This window comes from Cydia pomonella, chromosome 21, assembly GCF_033807575.1.
Source record: "Cydia pomonella isolate Wapato2018A chromosome 21, ilCydPomo1, whole genome shotgun sequence".
In the NCBI taxonomy this organism is placed as follows: domain Eukaryota; kingdom Metazoa; phylum Arthropoda; class Insecta; order Lepidoptera; family Tortricidae; genus Cydia; species Cydia pomonella.
In genome coordinates this window covers 11,105,199-11,130,029 of record NC_084723.1, presented here as the reverse complement: position 1 = coordinate 11,130,029, position 24,831 = coordinate 11,105,199, and the positions used below count along the sequence as shown (strand labels likewise).

The 24,831-nt window shown below is 36.5% G+C and overlaps 1 protein-coding gene across 1 annotated transcript in view; it reads right to left on the bottom strand.

Moving 5' to 3' along the window:
- The window catches only part of LOC133529641 (ABC transporter G family member 20-like), a 166,037-nt gene that overhangs the window by 21,588 nt on the left and 119,618 nt on the right, over positions 1–24,831 (bottom strand). The window contains exons 8-14 of the mRNA XM_061867402.1: positions 23,293–23,386; positions 22,461–22,646; positions 21,504–21,742; positions 20,279–20,519; positions 16,222–16,399; positions 11,408–11,523; positions 3,242–3,315 (exon numbers count right to left, since the gene is read on the bottom strand). Of these exons, the coding sequence (XP_061723386.1) occupies positions 3,242–3,315; positions 11,408–11,523; positions 16,222–16,399; positions 20,279–20,519; positions 21,504–21,742; positions 22,461–22,646; positions 23,293–23,386 (1,128 nt within the window). The remainder of the gene's footprint in view (positions 1–3,241; positions 3,316–11,407; positions 11,524–16,221; positions 16,400–20,278; positions 20,520–21,503; positions 21,743–22,460; positions 22,647–23,292; positions 23,387–24,831) is intronic.

The window sequence follows — 24,831 nt, the reverse complement described above, 5'->3', positions numbered from 1 at the left end:
TCAATACCTAAAGCACGCACACTGTCTATTTGTATCGGAGTAAATCAGATAGCACTGTCGCATGTTACTGGGCCTGGGCAAGGGAATAATAAGAAAATTATTTAAATAAAAAAAGTGGATTATTAGTGTAATATTTTACTCGTTAGCGGTTTAGATATAAATGTTTTGAAATTGTGATTTTAATTGCAGACCCAGAAGTCAAAACAATAAAGACATAGAACGGTTTAATTGTGATTTTAAGACCAATCCTTGCAATTATTTTTATCGAGCCGATTTCGTTCAATCATGTATCGAGTACAACCACGGTCTTTGAAATATAATTAATATGAACATATATTTTTCTTAAAAAGAAAATTATTTTGCTAATTCCGAAAACAACCTATAAACCTAGTTTTTCATTGTGTCAGTAACATAACATAGGTACTAAATAATCATGAAGAATGGAAATTATTTGGAAATCGATAAAACGTTATCTCTTTTTGTACGGACGATGACGATACTTCCCTCTTAAATACTACGAGTATTATAGATAAAAATCATAATACGGTTACAAGAATTAGAGAAACAATATTTCTACTTATTCATTCAGTTCAGAAATAATTTTCCACCAAAATTCGAATGAATTCAACACTTTCAAACATTTCTATTTATACGCCATTAATTCAATTTAATTGAACGTGACTACGATGTTTTGATACACCCACAGCTCTTTGTTTAGAAAGCTGGTTTCATTCATTCAAATGATACCTACTTTGCTTTTAGCATTAGAAAGAAACTAAGCAATTTAAGTTTTATTTCAGTCACCAGGTGTAATGGCCTTTAGGAAATAAGCGTACTAAAAAATAACCTATGTACAGTGCGACATAAAATAGTAATAGTTTTTTCGTAACTGTCATATTTTTGAATTAAAATGCTTGAACATGTATGGAAATATTTAGTTCCATTTTATTTAATTTGTACTCTTTCATACCGCACTGTAGTGTAGTTGGACTACACTAACTAGGAACATTTAAAATACATACATACATACATACATACATATAATCACGCCTATTTCCCGAAGGGTTAGGCAGAGACCACGGATTTCCACTTGCTACGATCCTGACATACCTCTTTCGCTTCCTTCACTTTCATGACATTCCTCATACACGCTCGTCGGTTTAGGGTGCTCTTGACCTGGCCTTTCTTCAGGATTTCCCCGATTTGATCAGAGAAAGTCCGCCGAGGTCTACCCCTTCCAACTCCCTCTTCTACTTCTCCCTTATACACTCTCTTTGTTAACAAAATACAAAATACAAATACAAATATTTATTGATAACACCAATGTTACATGTCAAAAGGAATTATACATTGTATAACTATAACTAATGATTGTTACATACTATAAAATTAAACATTTAATTTGCTCATCTGACATAAAAAATCCTAGGATGCTTATTAGGACGACTGAATTAAGTAAGTTGTTATGCCTTTATAAAGGAAGAATTTCTTTGCAACCCTAACGAAATAACAGTTATTTTTCTATGAAAATCCATTTCGGGAGAAAACGGTTTCCACTAATTATATACCTAAATCGATTGATGTCGATCGCTTCAGCAAAATATTATCTAGGTTTAAACGTTGGGTTTAAAAACAAAAATTTATATTTTGTAAATAAAATAAAAAAAGGAAGTTTATATAGTTTTTCATTGTGTCAATAACATACTAAAAAAACATGGAGAATATTTAAAAGTGGAAAAACGTTTTCTCTTTTTGTATGGTCGGTCACGTAGTATACTACCCTCTTAAGTAGATATCAGAGTGATTCAGATATCTTTATTTACCCTTTATTACGCAATAGAAAATGCACAGTGGCTTAGACTAGCCACGGAGTGTCGTAAGATGCGAGACAAGCTGACAGGCCACAATAATAAATCTGGAGTAAAAGCTTTCTTTTATAGGACGCAAGAAATGTTTATTGGCGCGAATTGTAAATTGACGGTAGATCTTCAAACGCGCAAGGTCCTTATAATGTTAGTAAAATAAACGTTAAGAGGATACGGGAGCTAAGATTTAAAAATTTTAGATGAATATATCTCTGTCTCGCTAACGGAAGCGGCTCGTAAAACTAGTGCGATAAGGACAACGCCAGATTAGGCGAAAAAACCTGTGTAAAAATCTCAAAAAACGATGTTGCGTACTCGACTGTTTCCTCCTCTAAAACTTAACCAAATACAACGAAATTTTGAGATCCAATTGCTAATTAAATTATCTGTGTCAGACTGTTTTGCTTTTTAGGCTAATTGATTTCAGTTTTGAATACCATACTTCACTAGTGCCATAAGAAACTAAAAATCTAAAAAAATAAAACAGTTCGACACAGATATTAGTAATAATAATTTGTGTTGAAAAAATCATTGCTCTAGCTTCAAAAACCGCGGAGTACGTTCGTATGGAGAAATTACCATACTCTAGTTGCGTCCAAATCTGGAAGCCATTCGCGAATCGCTCGCGCACTGCACATCGTAAAACGTATCTAATGTAATGCACGCGAGAAACAAGTCTGACCGAGACAAGTCTGCAACAATTTTGATAGCACACGCAGTTGCAAGTGTTATTTATACATCGTATTACTCATGTCATAGAAGTTTGACGTTTAAAATAACAGTTGCACTGCGTGTGATATTAAATGTGGGCTTACCTTATTGCACAAGGATTTCATTTCTTAAGTCAGTTTATAACGCCCGGGGGGTCCGACGGAAAGGGAGGGGTAATATATTATAAGTTTCATGCTCCCCAACGAAACGATTTGACTTGCAAGTCGTTAAAAATTGTAAATTCGCGCCGAGGTGACTCTTAGATGTGCCATTCTACTTCTTGTTGATAAGTATTTGTAATTTTTCGATAAATGCATACTTTAGAATACTTGGTCATTACTTTGATTTTCTGTTTTGTGATGGAAAAAGAGGCTTAATTAGGCTATTAATCCCGATAGCTTTGATCAATAAATAACTACTGTAAATATTCTTAATCACAGTAACACAGTGGTCCTCGGTTGTCTCACTGCGTTACCATATTTATACATTAATCAATATTAATATGTGAATTTATAGTCAACAAATTCCTATTATTTGGGTCAGGTATAATTTAGGACTACAATGTTCATACACGAATTCGATATCTAATATCTATCTTTATTTTCTGGGAATAGATTAAGTCAAGAAAAAGTAGAATGACCCAGATAGATTATATTGAAACTTACGTCAAAATAACTCCAGGTCCGGCGAAGTCTGTCATTTCTGGTGAAGAGATTCCATATATGGGTGGTTCGTTAATCTGAAAATAAATTAGCATTTTAGGTAGGGACTAGAGTTTAGGATTTCTTATGAATTTAGACGAATAGCCAATTTTCACTCCCTTAAGGTCCGTATTCACTATAAACAATGTTTGGGATACACTGTTTCTGAAACACTATGCAGATGTTTACAGAAATCTATAAACAATGTTTGGAATATTGGCATCGCTTAAGGGGCAGATTTAACTTATTTGTGACTATAAATATATAAATATTGTATATAATATAGGTATTCTATATATTTGTTATACTGTTACTTCTATTTCTTTTTTGTTTTCATTTAATTGTTTTTTTTTTGTTTCGCCCTCTTTTATAATTTTATTGATTTTCCTCTGGTCTATTGTACTCAGTGCTATATTTGTCAACCATTCTTCATCAATTCTCATCTACTCAAAGGTTAAGTTCGCCTTTGTACTGCTTATCCTGTGCCATATTTATATTTTGTCTTTTGTACAATAAAGAGTTTATACATAAATACATACATAGAAAACATTCATTACTCAGGAACAAATACCTGTGCTCATCACACAAATACCGGGATTCGAACCCAGGACCATCGGCTTCATAGGCTGGGTCACTACCCACTAGGCCAGACCGGTCCTCAAATATGTACATTTCCTTTCATTTTGCGATTGTATTAAAATACATCCTGTATGAATGTATTTTATCTCCATAGACTGTATAGTACTTACTTTTAAATCATGATAACAAAAGGAAAAATCGGCCAAGTGCGGGTGGACTAGCACAGGAAGGGTTCCGTACCATGTACCATTATCTATAAAAACGGTCACCCATCCAAGTACTGACCCCGCCCGACGTTGCTTAACTTCGGTGATTTGATGAGAACCTCGAGATTGGAAAGAAATATTTTATTTCATTCGGTTTTTAGTATTTGTTGTTATAGCGGCAACAGAAATCCATAATCTGCAGAAATTTCAACTGTCTAACTATCACGGTTCATGAGATACAGCCTGGTGACAGACGGACGGACGGACAGCGGAGTCTTAGTAATAGGGTCCCGTGACCCTTTGGGTACGGAAAAGCAGTATGTTTCTTAACAAAACTTGACAGGTAAGATATTTCTTTAGACTAACTACCATCCATTTCAGAATCTTAATACAATCCTAGAAAAATATCCCAAATATCTCCAGAGAACCAATCAATTCCATCTACTCGTAATGGCTAGTAATAAGTTAGTCGCAACGCCTAGTTAATTATGTTATATAAGTAGCAAAAATACGATCTAATAAAAGTGAAGCCCGTAGGCAATTACTTTACCTTTTTCAGACGATAAATTTGCCCCAATGTGGTAAACAAGTGTGCAACGCTGTCTTGTATCCAAGAGAATTTAAAATAGAGAATAGAGGTATATTGTCAAAGAAAATTTTTGTAGCCATAGTAAGTTTACTGTCATCTTTCGACACATGATTAAAACTTTTAGAACGCCATTTGACTTTGATCCTTATTATTTCACTGATATGTGTAAAATTTGTTAAATATCAAAAAGTGGCGCCATCTTACCGGGCATCGGCTAAAGGTTGTCATCGCTCAGTCGCGCATCGAACAGTGCCATCACTCGTAACTATGTCGTCATACTTTTGGCTTTGATCTATTAGATCGCGCCACTTTTTGATATTTAACAAATTTAACACATATCAGTGAAAGAATAAGGATCTAAGTCAAATGACGTTCAAAATTGTTTATTCATGTATCAAAAGATGGTAGTACATTTACTGGGGCTACAAAGTTTTCTTTGACAATCCACCTCTATTTCAAATTCTCTTTGCTTGTATGGATTGATATAGGGCTATCTGTAGGCTACTCGTATTTTGGACGTACGAGACCCATATTTACTATGCATTACTTCATTTTGTAATATTTTAAATAAAAAAACCCGCTAAACTTACGGCAAGTAATGTTGTGGAGATTAAGTACACTTGAGCTTATTGCGAACAGTTTCCAAAAAGTTGGAAAAGTTATTAGAAACTTCAGAAAAATTTCAGGAAACAAACGAAACGTTCATTTTGGAAATGGAATACAAAAATATGAGAAATTCTGATATATTTTAGAATAGAAATTTCGCAATTTTGGAAATTTTCCGACGGCATATCAGGGGAAATCGAAGTACGCAAATTGCGCGTATCTTTCTCTGTCACTCTAATTATCCCTTCAATGGAATAAAAGAGAAAAATCCTCGCAATTTGCGAATTTCGATGTTCCCGACAGGACTGGAAAGAAACGGTGAATCAACACAATAAAGGGTTCATATTATTTATTAGTAACAATTCGTCTCATTCAATATAAAATGGCGCAATATCACCCCTTTATTTGGTCTGATCTTATTGATTTATGCGTAACACGTACTATTTGTACATAAAACACGTAATGCTTACTATCTTCCGAACGCTTTTAGGGGAAAATAGGTGAGTTCTATCTCTTTAGGGAAGAGCGGCAATATGTTATAGTTCGTATCATCCATGATGACGCGCAGAATTGTCAAATCTAACCCTTAATAACATGACAATACGACATAAGCCACGCGTCTTCGTGAATGACACGATCTATATTGAAGTTTTACCTATACACAGAACCAGGTTAAGTATGTATAATATTAGCGCAAACTGATTCGGAAACTAGTTATGGTTTAAAAATTCCAGTTAAAGTTTTCACGAAAGCCTTTTAAAAAACTAATTTTAAGTAAGAATTTCGGAAAACTAGTTTTGACTAAAATTGGTTTTTCACTGGTTTCCATTTTTCGAGTCATTTCATCATATTATTATAAATAATAATGATAATAATAATTCAGCCTATAAACGTCCCACTGCTGGGCACAGGCCTCCTCCCATGCGCGAGAGGGCTCGGGCTATAGTCCCCACGCTAGCCCAATGCGGATTGGGGACTTCATATTATTATATTTTTTAAAAGTTTACAAGCACATGTAAACTTACATACACTTAGGAGCAAAACTGTCCTAATAGTAGCATATTAGTAGAATGTGGAGAAGTTGATGTCGATCAAGGGGAGGGGCACATGATTAATACATAACAGAACTCCTAGAAATTTTCTACAAATCCGCCTAACATATGATGTACTTGCCATTTACGGTTATTTTGTAATTTCGAATCGAAAAGTAGAAAAAAACACATTTTTATTTTTTCCAATATTTTTATATCCTCCTATGAAAACTCCAAATAGGGTTTGATGAAAAAAAAATGTTGAGTTTCAGTCCTAAGCATGGGGAACCCCCAAAATGTATTTTATTTTTGTGTGAAAATCTTAATGCGGTTCACAGAATACACCTACTAACCATGTTTCAACAGTATAGTTCTTATACTTTCGGAAAAAAAAGTGGCTGTGACATACGGAGACAGATATACATGACGAATCCATAAGGGATTCCGTTTCTTGCCATTTGGCTACGGAACCCTAAAAACGCATCGGACACTAAAGTAGGACCCCCAGTCAGCATAGTATAGTGCCGCGGCAATCCGTGGCGCTGGTTTTCTGGAGAGACCTCACTTAAAACAAAGAGTTAGTGGCAACACTTACGCCAACGACATACTGTACACAACATGATGTGTATACGTGACCTCTTTTTATGGTGTGATAGATACTGGATTGACCTCGCCCGTTCATATATTTTTATATCCTAGCCTAGACCCGCATTTGTCAAACTAATAAGAATTCTTAGACCAGCCCTACTGTAGGGCTAAGATGTTCGGCTCTTTATCATTTGTCACTAAGCCTATCACGTTCTAACAAGTATGTAAGTGCGAAAGTGACGGGCATAGTGACAGGTGATAAAAATGGCCATGCTGCCACCGCAGGGGCCCATTTCTCGAACGGTATCAGATTAATATTAATAGTCCGCGAACTGTCAAGTCGTATGGGTTTTGACGACCGTCTGGCCTAGTGGGTAATGAAGTGACCCTGCCTATGAAGCCGATGGTCCCGGGTTCTAATCATGGTAAGTGCATTGATTGATTGAATGAATGAATGAATGAATTTATTGCGTATTTGGAAATTCAGGTTACAAAGTAGCAGGTACAATTGCAGAAAATGAGTCACACCGAACCCTACCTTTACAGGTGACACACGCTATTACATATATTTCTAGAATTATATTATATAAGTATAAAATGAAAATTATAAAATGTCAACTATTATAAATATTATTCAATTATTTGTGTGATGAACACAGATATTTGTTCCTGAAGCTTTGCTTATTAATAATATTAGACTATTACCGTTCGAGAAATTGCCCCCCGGAAGATGCCTGTAACTTTTTGTTGGTTGAAAAGCAATTTGAAGTAATTAGAACTTTATATGGTAACTTCGTTTTGGGAATCATTATATTGCTGTCCCGCTTGCACAGTGGCATCCACTTGCATCTTTAGAGAGACAGCAATACTATAAGATGCGTGCGATAGAGAAAGAAACAGGCGGGTTAATATACTTACGATTTTATTCTTGGTTTAGCGTCCTTACTTAAGAACCATTTTAAAATTTTAAAATCCTCAGCAAGCTCGGCCGAATTTCATCTTCCCACACAAACGGAATCTCATTTTAGAACTACGTGTTGGATTGTAATGAAACTTTGCCCATAAATGAAATGAGGTATAAGGGAGATTGCAATATTGCACAGAAATGTACCTATCTGCAGAAATCCTTTGTCAATTGAGCTGCCTAGGCTTGTTAATGCAATTGAGGTGGAAACACCGCAGATGCATGAGCATTCTAGGACGCAGTGTGGCCAGGCGTACGATAATTGTCGTACATGTACGATAATTTGGCCTCCGGTACGATGTACGTTCAAAAGAACATTATCTTACACAAAAGTACGATATTTTCAGCCCTTGGACGATGCCACCTAAAGTCTATTATTTGAATCAATATATGACACATTCTCTCAGAAATAGGCTTAAATTAGCACCTTTTGGGTGTTCGGCTCCTTAGTGTAAGTTTAAAATGTAGCAATTACCTGTATACCGTTTGGATCTATCAAAAGTACATAAATATGAAAATGATTTTTCTGCAATTTAGAGGAAAATTGTCTTTCCTTTGATTAGAAATTGGAATTTTAAACTTATTTACTAGACATTTATTTCTGTCTTTTTGATAGGCGTACGATATTTTTTTCATCGGTACGATAATTTTGACACTCAAATACTATAATTCTCTTCCGCTCACCTGGCAACACTGCTAGGACGGTTCTGTTCTAGGTAACGCTGCAATCAAATGCCCTATAATTTGATGTCAGTGGTTAATTATTTTGAATTGGTATAGAATAGGGTTGTTGACATGTGTTAAATTTTATAATTAAATCTAGTTAAATAGTTAGAAACTGAGCAATTTTATCACAATAAAATTGGCACATATACAATTTATGGGAATAATAATAATGTAATGTCTATTAAGCCGAACCATCTAGCCAGGACCATCGGTCCTGGGTTCGAATCACGGTAAGGGCATTTATTTGTGTGAGCAGCACGGGTATTTGTTCCTGAGTCATGGGTGTTTTCTATGTATTTAAGTATTTGTATATTACATATATCGTTGTGCGAGTACCCACTGTCGCGCCAAGCGCGATGTAAGTTGGTAAGTGGTATCAACTAGGTTACTACTTTGTCATGTGGCAACACTGACTGCTAGGATGACAGTTCCGATGGCGGAAAAAGCATGATGGCGCCATTGGGAAGAACAAAATGAAGGTACGTGCATGAGGCGTGGAATGGCGCTGGGTGTGCTGAGAAATTAAGTACTCGGTGTGCCTCCACGCGGTAACGGGAGCCTGCCCTGGTGAGTGTTTATATACATATATACACTTATATAATCGACATCCTAGCTGCATGGGAGTGGAACAAGGGGGTTGACCAACGGTCCTTGGTTAACGTAGTTTCACTAAGGTGTAGTCCAATCTTGAGGTGTATGTACCTAGACAACAAGGACATTGGACAGGGAAGCCCGTGGCTTCATGGAGTGTGTACCGGAAGCACACAGGCAAAGCATGTAGTACGGTCGGTTATGAGTTGGAGTACAAGGGCCGGGTCTAGGGGGCAGGCTTATGGAGGACCCCGTGGGGGCATCGCCCCCACGTCCAGCTGGTGTGTAGGACACCAGGGTACTAGTCGGTAGTACCTAGTCTGGAGGCGAACCGATCGTACGGATGAGTCACTCTGGATAGGCCAGTAGACTAGACTCTCATATTGATGCGTGCGATGCCAACTCTGAAGTAAATGTACTGTACATGTAACAGTGTGGTCGAAGGTGACCCCCTTCTCCTACTCTCATGTGGCATGGTATTATATGTATTGATGATGTGATATATATTTTGTTGCCCAAGCGAATTTATACCCGTTTGGATTCAGGCACTTGTGTTACACAAGGTGGGTATAGAAGGCGCGACACCCACAACACAATCCTTCTTGATCTTACCATCGGACTTAGTCAACTTGTGTAAGAATGTCCTATTTTTTTTTTCATATAAAAATACAAGACCTCATAGTTTCAAAATATGTTTTTTGTAACATCCAAAATAGGAAAAAACTAATAGTACCATTCGATTCCTTTCATTATGAAAATGTATAGCAACAAGATATATTAAACACAATATTTCACCGACAAAATCGCAATTTCCTTGTTTTTCATACGAATCGGCTTCTAAGTAATCGTGACTTATATCTCCGACACACACACAAGAGCAGCCGATTCAACGGAGCCACGCCATTATGTCGCCTAATTAGTAGTTAGTTTTAATTTTATAAAATGTATATGTATACATTATATAAAAGTATATAAAATGTATATGTATACATTATATAAAATTATATAAAAAAATTTTTTTTTAATAAAATGTGTATGTATGTCTATACGGTATTTGTAATAAGGGCCTTGTTGCCTGAATCATATTCTTAGCAGCATTTCATCAGTGCAATTGCCAGACTTTGCCTCTCATTTGTGACTTTTGTATTGCTTTAAGGCAATGGGTCCCATATATACATTTGATCATCAAAACAAACCTGACCGACTACCATTAATACAAGTTTGTCTACTGGGGACCCTATTGAATTGTCTGCAGAAATTGGCGTCCTCTTTATAGATGTTTACATCAAAACTATTATATCGTTGAATTCACTTTTGTCTGGTTAGTTAGTAAGTTAGTTAGGTTAGTTACTCGTATCATAGAGAAGTAACCAGTATTCTATTTTGAACTCCTACACTTACTCTGGTTATAATATTAGCTGAAAATCGTTGAGCATTAGACTTTTTGTTTGCCGCGATATCTATTGTCGAGTAGCAGTACTGAGAGTTCCGCTACTTGATGCTAGATGTCGACTGCGAATATAATAATCATTTTGGTACCAAAACTGATGTATGGAGTGAGCACTCTATTACTTCTTATTTCTTTATGTTAAAACTTAACTAAGAATTAGCTTTAAGTTTTTTGTTGGGAACTGAAAATCAGCTGTCTCACTGAGTGTTATCGGTTTTACTACACAAATATTTGTAAATTCTATCTGATTTTATATTTTAAATGCATCGTTTTATATTCTGTGTTGGTAAATGTCTTTTTATTTATTTATCTTTCATTTACTTTCAAAATTAGTGACCCAGATTTTATCATTGATTGATGTTTTTGGGCGTACTGAGTACTCCTCAATTAAGCTCTTCTAACGAAGAATGGAGAAACTCTACGATAGTAATATCTTCTTTTTAATTAAGTTAACAACTAGGTATATGAAAAGGTTTAAGTTATTCCGGAAATCAATACAATACAAGTTGTACCGGTGCAGTCTAAAGTAGGTAGGTAGGTAGGTAAGTAGGTAGGTAGTAGGCTTGTTTGCCACCGACGTAGTATAATAAAAAAATAAAATAAAAATACAAGAAACGGGGAACCTCGTATGTAGTCAACCGGCTTTCGTCCGCTTATGTTGCGCCAATAGATGTCTTTTACAGAAGCCGCAAGTCGTCAGAACAAGTTTAAAAGGGCTGAAGTATCGAGTTTTTTTTTCTAATATATGCGAGTAATTTTTGAGTGTTTCAGCACACTTACGAATACTAAAATACACTTACGTAAACAGGTATGGACAGCAGGCGAGTCGGCAGCTGGCATGTCTTGGCGAGGTTCTGGGTGGCTTCTCCAAACGCGAGCTGAATGTCCCGCGCCAACATCCACTGCACTTGCTTGTCTGTTGACAAAATAAACAGATATGAAAATGTTTTGAAAATGAAAATGAAAATGTTTTATTTGTTAATAATACAGGGTTCAATTGTAAAGGTTGGAGTCTTCTAGTAAGTATAAAATACCTGTGACAGAAGACCCCGCTCTTCCATAACAACACGTGTAGAACTTAATTAACAAATAATATAAACAACAAGCAGTTTTGCTGAGTAAAAATCTTATATTTATAATATCAATATATTTAATTTTACTAATACATTTAACTTTGAGTAAATTTTAATCTAATGTGATACAAATTTCCTAAACTGTGTGTGTGTGTGCGTGTGAGTGTGCGTGCGAGTGTGTGTGTGTGTGTGTGTGTGTGTGTGTGTGTGTGTGTGTGTGTGTGTGTGCATGTGTGTGTGTGTGCATGTGTGTTTGGGATTGTATATGTTATGTATGTATATGCTAGTTGGTCTATTCTCTATTTGTTGTGTATATTATAATATGAGAGTCTCCACTTCATCATAGCTTTGTAATTTTAACCATATAGATGTAGATATAGAAATAATGTTTAATAGAAAAACCAACTTCACAGTGAAGTTAGTTTAATTATTTACAACCATAGTGCATTTCATAACACACACACACATACAAATAGTGCATGTCATAAATATGAGTCTGATAGATAGTTACTTTAAATAAATGATATATAAACTTTATTTTATTATTATAACAATTATAATTATAATAGCCTCAAGACTTTAGAGGAATAGTTCCATTTCACCACATAGTACTATTTGAATGCAAATTGTTAGTTTTAGATAGCAATTAAAAATCTCTATTAACTTTGAGGATTTTCCTCGATTCTTCATGGATGTCATCATCAGAACTCGAGAACAAAAATGTGTTTTAAAACCTAACTTGCTTAACAAACATAACGAAGAGGACAAATCAAGAAGAAGAGTTCCTTTATGATAATCATTAACAGTTTCACTTCATTAAATGTCACTTTTTTTAATGTAAATGCTTAATTTGTTGATAAAAATACAAAAATAACGATATGTATGTTTTTAAAATTTTAGGAAATCCCTCGATTTTTCATGAATCCCATCTTAACTAGGTTTTGGAAAAAATAAGACCAATACGTATTTTATACGTATATGTAATAATAATAATAATAAACCCCCAGGGCAGCTTGTGGCGAGCTGAATGGGAAGTGACGTCCCTTGGGTCCCATGCCCCCGAGAGTCGGACAGGCCCCTCTCTCCGGCTTGCCTTGATTGGCCGGCTGGAGTGAACACTGAGCAGGGGCCGCAGGACTCTCACCTCTGGCTTGCCTTTACCGGCCGTCCAGAGTGGGGTGTCAGAGCTATATGCTCGCAGGGTGGAAGTGAAATATGCATAAGACGCGAGTTGGCACAGTGGCTGCTGACAGCCACTGGGTAGAAAGCGGCGCACACCTCTCCACACCCTGAGCCGCTCACGCAATGTTGTCCCCTTGTCGCTCTGTGCGAGCGGCCGTTTTCGGGGACCCATATTGTGAGTTGGCGAGTCACCACCTGTCCATTTTTTCGTGTTTTTTTAACATATGATCAGGGCAGGTGCCATAGTCACCTCCATAGCCTCGGTTACCAGTCCACTAGCAACTCAACCCAATAGCCCGGTTTCTTTTTGTACCTTTTTCTTACAATAGTCCTACACTAACCGGGGGTTGTCCTTGGGTGCACTGCTATAGTGTGAACAGGGATAATCGTCGGTTGGTGTCACATTACTTTTAGAGTAAATTGTCTTATTACAAGGGGCCTCTACGTGTTGGCTTCGGCCCCACGCACGCCTTCAAAATGCCCGGGACCCCATGGTCCCGAGAATTTGTAAGAGACATACAAATAATAATAATAATTTAGCCTATATACGTCCCACTGCTGGGCACAGGCCTCCTCTCATGCGCGAGAGGGCTCGGGCTATAGTCCCCACGCTAGCCCAATGCGGATTGGGGACTTCACATACACCTTTGAATTTCTTCGCAGATGCATGCAGGTTTCCTCACGATGTTTTTCCTTCACCGAAAAGCAAGTGGTAAATATCAAATGACATTTCGTACATAAGTTCCGAAAAACTCATTGGTACGAGCCAGGATTTGAACCCACGACCTCCGGATTGAAAGTCGGACGTCATATCCACTCGGCCACCACCGCTTGACGTATATGTACTTCCAATAAAAAAAAAATGTTCAAAATCGGTCAAGAAATGACGGAGTTATGGAGTAACAAACAAAAAAAACATACAAGCGAATTGAGAAACTGCTCCTTTTGAAGAAAAAAGAGTTGCAGGGTTTTGACAAAATTGAATAACATTTATTTAGCAAAAGTTGCAGATATACTTAGTATTGTTTTACGGGCTACTATACTATTTATAGGGCGCTTTTTCTGGGATAGAAAAGTGTAAAAGCAGTTAGGGCACTTAGAGGAAGGGGCGAGATATACGAGAAATAGGGCCCCAGAAATAGCATAGTCTAAAACTGGTTTCGTAAATTAAACGGCCTGCAAAATAGTTGGGCGCCAATTTTCTAGTTAACGAAGCTTAGTTTGGATCTCGTTCTCGGAAATCTCGTTCATTAAGCTTTACAATTTATTCATTTTAATTAAAAACTTAAGTTACATAGCGGATTTTTATGTTTAATTTAGAAATGTATGAATTTTTGTGCCAATGCATTGTTACAATTTCTCAATAATGGTTTACAAGACTTGGTAAACTTCTTGGATGTTTTTAAGATTAATCTCAAGATACAAACGAAGTTTGCGTCTTGGTAATTGTAAATTTCGTTTCCTATACAGAAATGGGAGAAGTGACCATTTATCCATATGGGAAATTGCACAAAGTATCAAAAAATTAACTATAAGTATTGTACCTATGGTACATACATCACTACATGATACTTCTTGCATCAGATGTTTTAGTTATCGTTGTGTTGTTGTTCAGTTGTTGTTGTAAAGACTGAAAGATTTGATAGCCATGGGCCGGCCGGCCATGAAGGGGTATCTGATTGCGAAATTGGTTAACTTAATAGCCTTTCCTGAAGTGACCCGCTCGGTACAAAACATCGTTTTTAAGGTTTCGTTTTAATTGAAAACTACTCCTACCTAGTTTTAAAGAAGACTTCGAGATATTTCTACTTAATATAAGAGAACTAATGAAATGCTGAAAATTATTTCAACGAAAATATTTACCCAATTGAAAGTCTATTTTAGTCAAATTTGCATATTTCTATTCAAATGTATGAATTCATTTAAAAACCAACTCAACACTCGGCTAACTCAATTAAACTCAGAAATTTACTTCGGTATTCACAATAACAGAATTCTTGTAAATGTTGTAAACATGACACGGCATTACATTTAAATTACGAATTGAAATACTTATTACATTTCTAGAAAGGTGTCTTTCGGCTTTTTAATATACCTTTTCTTTTACATACACATGCGCCTCGAAACAGCTGAAATTAATGATATAAGATGCATTTTAAACTGAAATAAATATCATATATAAAGGGTAAAGTTATCAAGACCACCAATGCCCATAGCTGATATTGAACCATCTTCCTCTGCATTTGCGACAGATGCCTAGACCGCTGGGTCAGTTATTTTTCAAAGACATGAAACAAAAATTTCCAGGTATAGTAATATGCAATTCCTTGAGGTATTATGCCGCCCCCGTGCGGTTTTTTTTTTTCATGGAAAATATTTTTGTTTGCTTTAGAAGTAACATGCCTTTTGATAACGAATATTTGCCAATATTACATTTTTTTGTATTCCGAACATTAACATATATTAAGTTCCGAACAAAACTTCACATCGTTCAAATCGGTTACATGCGTTTTTCTCAAAGACCGTTTCACGTACCTAGCTAAAATTTGGAACAGTTATAGCAATTAACACCACTAACATTGTCATAAACTCAAAACCGCTTATTTTTCATCTAGACGAGAATGGGACAACACGAGGTTTGGGCAGTTAATACGTGTTGTTACATTTTGGCTGTTTTTTTGAGGCTCCACTGACCTTTTAACAAAACGCATGTTGTTTTTTTGATACATTGCGCCATTTGATCGATCGATTGAATTCAGTGTTACTACTTAACCGGCAATGTATCGAAAATCGCATGCGATTTGTAACAGGTCTGTGAAGCCTTTTAGGCAAACACATTTCTAATCTCATTAGCTTTTGTAGAAACAATATCTATGTATCTTTTTAAAACATATTTAGAACGGGGTCCATCACGAATTTATTTTGTTATCTTTATTTCCAATCGATTCGATAGACCTCGGTTTTAAAATGTGTTCAAAACGCGAAAGTTTTAAATGTTAGGTATAATATCTATAGTATTAACTACCGCTACTTTGTGTAGAATATCGTTCCACCGATCGTACGAGGAAAAAAAGAAAATGCCACGTGCCTATATGGGCGTACACAAACAATGAGACTCCACTTTGGCGTCGTGTGTTAGGTCAATTATTTACAAAAATTAATTATTCTTCAAAGACATTCAGAAACTAACCAAATAAAACACACTTCAGTTTTTAGATATTCACTCACACAGTCATAGAAAACATTATGTGATCACCGATCACCCGTCATAGAAAACAAAGTGTCGAAGGCCTCGGTGGAAGGAAGTGTCCGCACCCGGGCCGTTCTAACATGAGTCATCCACTAAGCTAATAAAATACCTGTATCATCCAAATGTACTTCAATGTCGGAATTGTAAAGGTCGATGTCGGAGGCATGTCGCGGGTCCCGGAGACGGTCCATGAGGCTGGTGGAGAAGTTGGCCTGGAAGATCAACACCACGCGGCACTTGCCATGGTACGCTGCGTCCATCACTACTTCCTTCGTTGGGTAGAAGATCTGGATAAACGGGGAAAACTTTGAAGCAACTAAAAAACGTAACTGGATCAAAAAAAAAGAGTTGTCATGAACGCTATTCTGTTAATCAGTGTGACCAAATGGTCTCAAAACTACCTGTTTTTGTTAAGTTAAATGAAATATTTAAGTTATTTGTGCGCTCTAAACAAAATTTAATATACTGTTTTGTATTTATCTCGATAAGTGAATTGTAAATTCTTATGAGAATAAATGATCTTAAACCTAAACCTATTCTGTTAATCAGTGTGACCAGATGGTCTCAAAAGTCCCATTTTTCGCGACTTTTGGCCCACGTCTGTGTATGTACGTCAATGTGCGTGACTTATGATTGCCGCACTTCACTGGTTTTCTTTTTATTTTATAATGCAAACACAAACATATTTTTGCAATAAAAATGTGACTTCATGAAATGAAACGTATTTTATGATCCAAAAGCTCTGGCAACACTTATTTTATATGACTGCTATTTATATGAAGTGCTATAAAGCACTGATTTTTGTCTGACGATATGTGGGACTGGTCCACGGAGTGGCTTAAGAAAACAGTAGGTAATAAACTGGTGAAATGCTACAGCAACAACATAGATTTTTTTATAATAGAAATTATTTGCAACTTTCAGACTTTGTTTTAGATTTGGAATGCTTGGCAACAAATTCTTGATATTTAGGGCAACACAATCAGGGGAAATCAAAGTTATGGAAAATATTTTGAAACCGGAACCGGGCCCTTGAAGCAGTAGCTAACAAAAGTAAGAATGTAACTGGAATTTTTCAACTCTGCAGTTGATATATTTGACTTAACTTCTGTAGATACGTAGTGAAATAGTATGTTAGCACTATTTTTTCATAGTTAATGCCTTGTTATAAATACAGGAATACTTTTTAGAAGATATATTTTGAGAATTATCGTAGCTTACGCTTTTATATTGTTAATCTTGTATCTGAATGAACAAAGGAATAAAAGAAATAATACAAAGCAGGACATTAACGTCAGGAAACTAATGATCCGTCTCTGATGCAAAAAAAGCCGTATTTTCCCTTTTGTTAATGCATAGTGGTAGTTTCCTGAGGAGTATTAAGTCGGAAAATAGGTCATACTCGTATAGGGGAGAATCGGCTATATCGTACTGCCAGTTAAATCGTACTGACTCAAGTTTTCCCATTAAACAATCTAGTTTATTTACACGTAAGTCACTAAACAGTGCTCTAATGGAATTAAGCTAAGTAATCTAATCAGCTATGGCACATGACTACAAACGAACAAAGGAAAGAAAAAATATGATGTTCGTCGGACTTGATCTAACTTTTAATGTATGGTTACTTACCATAATTTCAGATCTAGATAAGTTAAAAATACGCAATTAACAGTAAAAAAACTACAAATATAAAGGGGTTTATAGCGTAGGTGTTAAAATTTTACCACTCTTTAGGGTTCCGTAGTCAACTAGGAACCCTTATAGTTTCGCCATGTCCGTCTGTCTGTCTGTCTGTCTGTCTGTCCGAGGCTTTGCTCCGTGGTCGTTAGTGCTAGAAAGCTGAAATTTGGCATGGATATATAAATCAATAAAACCGATAAAGTTGTACAATAAAATCTAAAAAAAAATTTTTTTTAGGGTACCTCCCCTACACGTAAAGTGGGGGTGAATTTTATTTTTCGCTTCAACCCTAGAGTGAGGGGTATCGTTGGAAAGGTCTTTCAAAACTAATAGGGGTTTTCAAAAAACATTTTTTGATAAAGTGAATATATTCGGAGATAATCGCTCCGAAAGAAAAAAAAATTGTGTCCCCCCCCCTCTAACTTTTGAACCATAGGTCCAAAAAATATGAAACAAATCGTGGAAGTAGAGCTTAAGAAAGACATTAAATGAAAACTATAGCGGACATGATCAGTTTAGCTGTTTTTGAGTTATCGCAAAAAGTTTTCCCTTCATAGTAAAAAGACTTACTTTAATTAGGTACTGATTATGCAAATTTGCCTATTTGTTTAGCTCGGGTGAAAGGTACCGTTTCATCCCTTGGTTAACAATTGACTATACTTTAAGCTCCAGTTTAGCTTATTGTGACGGAAGAGTAACTACGGAACCCTACACTGAGCGTGGCCTGACATGCTCTTGGCCGGTTTTATTTATTATGCTTTTATTTGTATACAGATTATTTCAAAAAGTAGCTAGTCCGTTAAATCGTACTATACTGGTATAGGTACGATTTAAAGGACCAAGTATTTTTGAGTCGTATAAATATGATTTCGGATTCTGGTAAAAAATATTTGTAATTTAAGTAAACCTAAAAAAACATACAACCGAATTGAGAACCTCCTCCTTTTGAAATCTTGAAGTCGGTTTATAAGCAATAATCTTGCAATACGCTTCATAGATATAATTTTGATATGGGTCGCACGATTTAACAATCTCATCGGCTAAATCGTACTGATGGCAGTGCTTCCGAAAAAATAATGTTGACTTTATTAATATGATCCCAGAATGCTCATCTTCATAATAAATGTAGCCAAGATACTGAACTTTTATATGCACAGTCAAACACATTTGTAACTACCTCCTATAACAAACTATCCATGTTTAAGTAAAAACTGGTACGATATATCCGACTCTCTCCTATTTTATACACATATATACCTGCCATAAATCTGAGGCTAATAATAAGGTGTCGGAAAATGGTTACAGACTCTTTGCACGCAAAAGCATTTATGGCAGGACGTACAAATTAGTTGAACGCCTACTCATTTACGTTTCTCGTAATAATAATATGTAAATAGGTACGTAAATATAATGTCTCTGTAAATCAAAACTTTTAGGTTTTGCCATAACCAAGTTTGAAGGAGGTCGAAAATGCTCCGAATAGCTTTGAAAATAAAAAGCGGCCAAGTGCGAGTCGGACTCGCCCATGAAGGGATCCGTACCATTTATGACGTATTAAAAAACTTTTTAGATTTTTCATTCTGTTATTTTAGAAGTTACAGGGGGGGGGGACACATTTTTTCACTTTGGAAGTGTCTCTCGCGCAAACTATTCAGTTTAGAAAAAAATATATTAGAAACCTCAATATCATTTTTAAAGACCTATGGTATCTATCCCCACACGTATGGGTTTGATGAAAAAAGATTTTTTGAGTTTCAGTTCTAAGTATGGGGAACCCCCAAAATTTATTGTTTTTTTTTTCTATTTTTGTGTAAAAATATTAATGCGGTTCATAGAATACATCTACTTATCAAGTTTGAACAGTATAGCTCTTATAGTTTCGGAAAAAAGTGGCTGTGACATAATCGGACAGACAGACGGATATGACGAATCTATAAGGGTTCCGTTTTTGAACCCTAAAAAGAGGGTCATCAACTAAAAAAAGGTACGGCTGTGCTTTGTGCCTTTTTTGGTTAATTTACTCGACTTGGAGTTATAGATATGTCCCGATGCTTGGCCCAAGCCTCCTCCCATACATAAAAGAACAATGTTTTTCACCACACAATACAGAAGGGTGGGATAGAGATGGGGGTGGACCTTAACAATACCTGGTCAGAGTGTCGCTTTGCAAAAAACTCCAAATACTGGCAACTGAGGTCCTACCGCGAACCACGTTTTACGTGTTACCTGTCTGTCGCACTTGTAAATTCGTCCGTAAGTGTGACAAGGAGGCAATACGTCTGAACCTCTCTGGCCCTCTGAACCGTTTCAAATCCCACTCAATCCGTCTCTGGTTCCAACAGACACATCTTATCCCAGTCACAGGGCGTGTTAGTATTGTTTTCTCCAAGCTTGTGGTTGACCACGCACGAGCACTAGGGCAAGCCTTGAACGTTCTGACCGACGGCGTTGTTGGATTACACTTAAATTAATTATGTAAGAATTACCTGGTTAGGCTGTCGCTTGGCAAAGAACTCCAAATACTGGCAGCTGAACCGTTTCAAATCCCACTCATAAGTCTCTGGATCCAACGGACACGTCTTGTCCCAGTCACAAGGAGTGTTAGTATTGTTTTCTCCAAGCTCGTGATTGACCACGCACATGGGCAGGCCTTGAGGGTCGTGGCCTACGGCGATGCAGAAGAGGACCATTTGCGAGAGCGGGAGGACGACGATGAAGGCGAGGAGGCTGTAAAGAGAGGAAAGATAAAATAAAAACATTTAGTTGAAGTTGATGAAATGAACAAAGAACGAGTGATGGTAGCGGTGACACGAGCCGCTACCAAATAGTTTGTCTACCTCTATGACACAGAAGGTTTTTTCAGAAGTTTTTTTAAGGAAGAAGTTGCTTATCGATCATCCGTCATACAAAACGAAGAGAAGGAAGCCTCGACCCAGACCCGGACCGTCCTGCCGTAATGAATCCTTTAGTACGGTAATAATATTAGTACGTTTGTATTTTTACGTTAGCTATTCAAGTACACGTATGTAAGTTCAAGTATACGTATGATTGAAAGTATCACAGTTAAAACAATTATGGTGGTTGCCTGTAGCAAGACATTACTTTATTATGATTTATCGTACAAAGTTGCTAATTGTCATGAATGTTTATAATTTCTGCATCGGCTGTGACATACATAATTACAGTACTTATAATAAGCAATACTGGTATTCTTGAAAAGCTGTATTCTTTACGTTTTCTTGCTGAAATAAATGCTTATTTATACTTATAGTCACGCAATGTTCAATAAAGAATAAAGCCCGACCAGAAACATAGGTATGATCATTGTCAAGAGGGCGCTATTTTTCTCGTGTATTCACATGTACCTACATGTATTTCCATATATGGTGACAATCCAGTTTAGTATGAATATGAAAAAAATTGTTCCAATGAAATTCCGCAATATGGCACGTGATCATGTACGAGTATAGTCAGGCTTTGCCTCAAGACCAAGTAAAGTTAGGTATTCGAATTACTAAGTCACTTAAAACTCACGTGTATTGTAAACTTCTTTTAGCTAATAATTATGATAAAGATGAGAAGTTCCAAAGAGGCGACGTATAATGTTAGAAACAGCGAGTAACCCGTTGAACGCCGCACTCCTAATTTTGCATAGGTACTAAAATCGGTCATAACATAAGGCGCGGCAGCGAAAGGCTTATAGAAACTTACGCGTAATTCCTAAAGAGAGTCAAGAAGTTCTTCCACAGTAATGCTTTCATGTTCCTCCATCTCATCGGCTTGATTCTCTCCAAGCAGCCGATCGGTGGGTTATCTTCCGGAGGTAAGGCCTCTAGGGGAGCTACATCTGGTGTAACGACTACGCGGCCTTTGCTACTCATGGAGACGTTATCTCCGAATTCTCCGGAGATCTCACCGATGTCTTCTTCTAGATCGATTACAGCAGGATCCTGAAAAATATTGAAAATATTAGTATTTCTCCAAAAACAGATAGGTTTTAGTGACAGTTTTAGTAATTATAGAGAGTTCATGATCCATTCTCAATTTAGATTTTCAATCTTTTATTAGGGCGGGATGACCATTTGCAGTGTTCACTGTCATAATGTCATTTTAGAAACAGCGTCAAAGACCTCATGAACCTTATAAGATGATGATAAGGATGCCACACATCTCCTAACTATACAGGCAGCAGCTAAGCGGACGCGGCGAGGAAGTCAAAATGTTTTACTCGCGCTCTTATATAGATAATACCTTATCCAGAAAGTTGCGGTCAGAATATTTTTAACTCTTCGTCCGCTTAGCGGATTATGCTGGAAATAGCACAAGCTAATCCTACATCGACAATATCGTCCACATTTGCAGCACTTTTAATAAGGTACTAGGTCATTAGAAACAGTCCTTCATCATTCGTCATTAAAACAGGCTTTAAAGCGGATTTCTGTGCTTCTTCAGCACCATTTGCTATAGTCAATTTACTTTTGAAAGCCACTATTCTATCTATCTATAAAAGCAATTCCACTTTCTCTACGATATCAGCCACATTATAAGAGCGGCGCTTCTTGCCCCTGGTCTGTAGAACCGCCAGCTTCAAGTGTTCGTCCACAAGGTTGTCGGCGACATGTGCAAGTGTCAATTCAATTTGCTTTTAAGAGCTACTCAAGTACTAACCGGCAAAGACGGCAATTCCACCTTCTTCACGATATCTTCCAGGATGCTGGAACGGCGCCTCTTGCCCCTGTTCTGCAGAACAGCCAGTTTCAAAAATACGTCCTCAAGGTTGTCGGCCTGGTAGCGACGGAGGAGTTCATTCGGTGCTTCCTCGGCAAGGAAGCGGCCCCCACGCATCAAGCCAATCTAGAAGACGAGGACAGATAAAATTAACGGTGTTCTTTTTTATTATAAAATCTACTTCAGAATGGAATATCGAGACAAACCTTACTGGTTTAATGATACTTAGTATATAAATGTTGATATAGTTTTTGTAATTACCTGAATAAGTAAAAATAAATATTACAAAGTGACCACAGAGCCTACGGTATTTCTCTTGCGCATGGTGCATGTAATATGCGCATAATATATGTCATATTTGTGTGCATTTGAAAAAATATATAGCTGAATTAAGAGGGAAAATATTTAAGAAAAAATGAAAACTTGACTGTATGACAAAATGTGTTGCTACAGTGTGAGCGAGTTCCATAATAGATTATTTCTAGACATGGACTATGAGGTTAAGTTAGTTAAATTAAATTTAAATGCCAGTTTGTAGGCACAATGGCGAAGAATAGATTCAATACCGCTTTGTAACCCCATTTTGACAAAAAATAATAATCAATAAAATCTATTCAAGTTCAAGATTTTTTGACATTTTTCAGTTTTGCTACATTCCAAAAAAAAAATTAGTCATTGATATATCAAGTAAAGGCTCAAGCTACATGCGCCCTGTGCAAGTTTTATGCGCCGTGTGCAATCGAAAATACTTACCGGGATTATGTATACTTACAATATTAGCTTGTTTTGTTTCGTCAATGTAGTGTGTTGTGATGATTACTGTGGTTCTGCCTCCTTTGGTAATCTCCACTAAATGATCCCAGATGCTGCAAAAATTAAGGATTCAATTGAAAGAACTATTTGGGATTCTAAAAATAAATAAGTAAATATAAAAATAAATACATAGTTGCATTAAATAAGTTCAGACCTTTACGAATAAAAGCGCAACTTTTACTTATTAAACATCTAAATCAGAAAGCTTTTCAACTAGTACGTAGGTTATTTGAAATTGCTAAGACATGACGTCACAAACTATAGAAGCTATCGTATTGACAGTTGGATAAAATAAATTGATTTCATCACTTGTCATTAGAGTCGGACCAACCAAGCTATAAACATGGCAATTACTATCAAAGTGTTATTATAAATGTCAAATTTCTATTAAACTATTTCTATCTTCTTCTTCTTTAAGTGCCTTCTCCATCCCGGAGGTTGGCGACCTTATGTCTATATGCCATTCTATCTGAAGTCATGCGAATTAGTTTCTCTGTACTGCCCACGTCCAACCAGTCTCTTATGTTCCTTGTCCATGATATTCTCCTTCTCCCACGTCCTCGTTTCCCTTCAATCTTCCCTTCAATGATTAGTTTTAATAAGTCATATTTTGAGTTTCTATATATATGTCCGAAATATGTAGCTTTCCTTTCTTTAATAGTTGTTACGACTTCCACCTTTTTCTTCATTAATAACATGACTCTTTCGTTACTAATTTTGTCGGTCCATTTTATCTTAAGCATTCTACGATAGATCCACATTTCAAAAGCCTGTAATTTACAGATCAAATGTTTCCTTAGCGTCCAGCTTTCGGAGCCATACATGAGGATTGGAAGAATATAGCATTTCACCATTCGCCATCTTAAGTTTAAATTAATCTTCCTGTTGGTCAACAGTTTCTTCATATTTTGAAAGGCGCTCTTGGCAATACCTATTCTAGTTTTAACTTCCTGCTCAGGATCCCACGTTTCATTAAGCCAGCAGCCGAGGTATTTGTATTTACTAACTCTTTCCAGACTATGTGTTCCTAGTTTTAAGGGGGGAGTTTGTGCACTTGTTTTACTAACGACCATGTGTTTTGTCTTTTTAGTGTTGATTTTTAAACCATACTGTTGAAGTGCATCATTTAATTTTTCAAGCATTATTTGAAGGTCATCGAGGTTTTCAGCCAGAAGAACAGTATCATCGGCATAGCGTATGTTATTTATAAGCTTACCGTTCACACGAATGCCCACGTCGAGATCCTCGAGTGCCAATTTGAAAATAGTCTCCGAGTAAATGTTAAATAAACAGGGTGAGAGAATGCATCCCTGTCTCACACCTTTTTCTATCTTTACTTCTTTTGATATGTTATTGTTTACTCGTATCTTTGCTTTTTGATTATAATATAGGTTTTTAATAAATTGTATATCTTTCCCATCCCATCCACTCGATTTTAGAATTTGGAATAATTTATTGTGTTGTACGTTATCGAAGGCTTTTTCAAAGTCTATAAAGC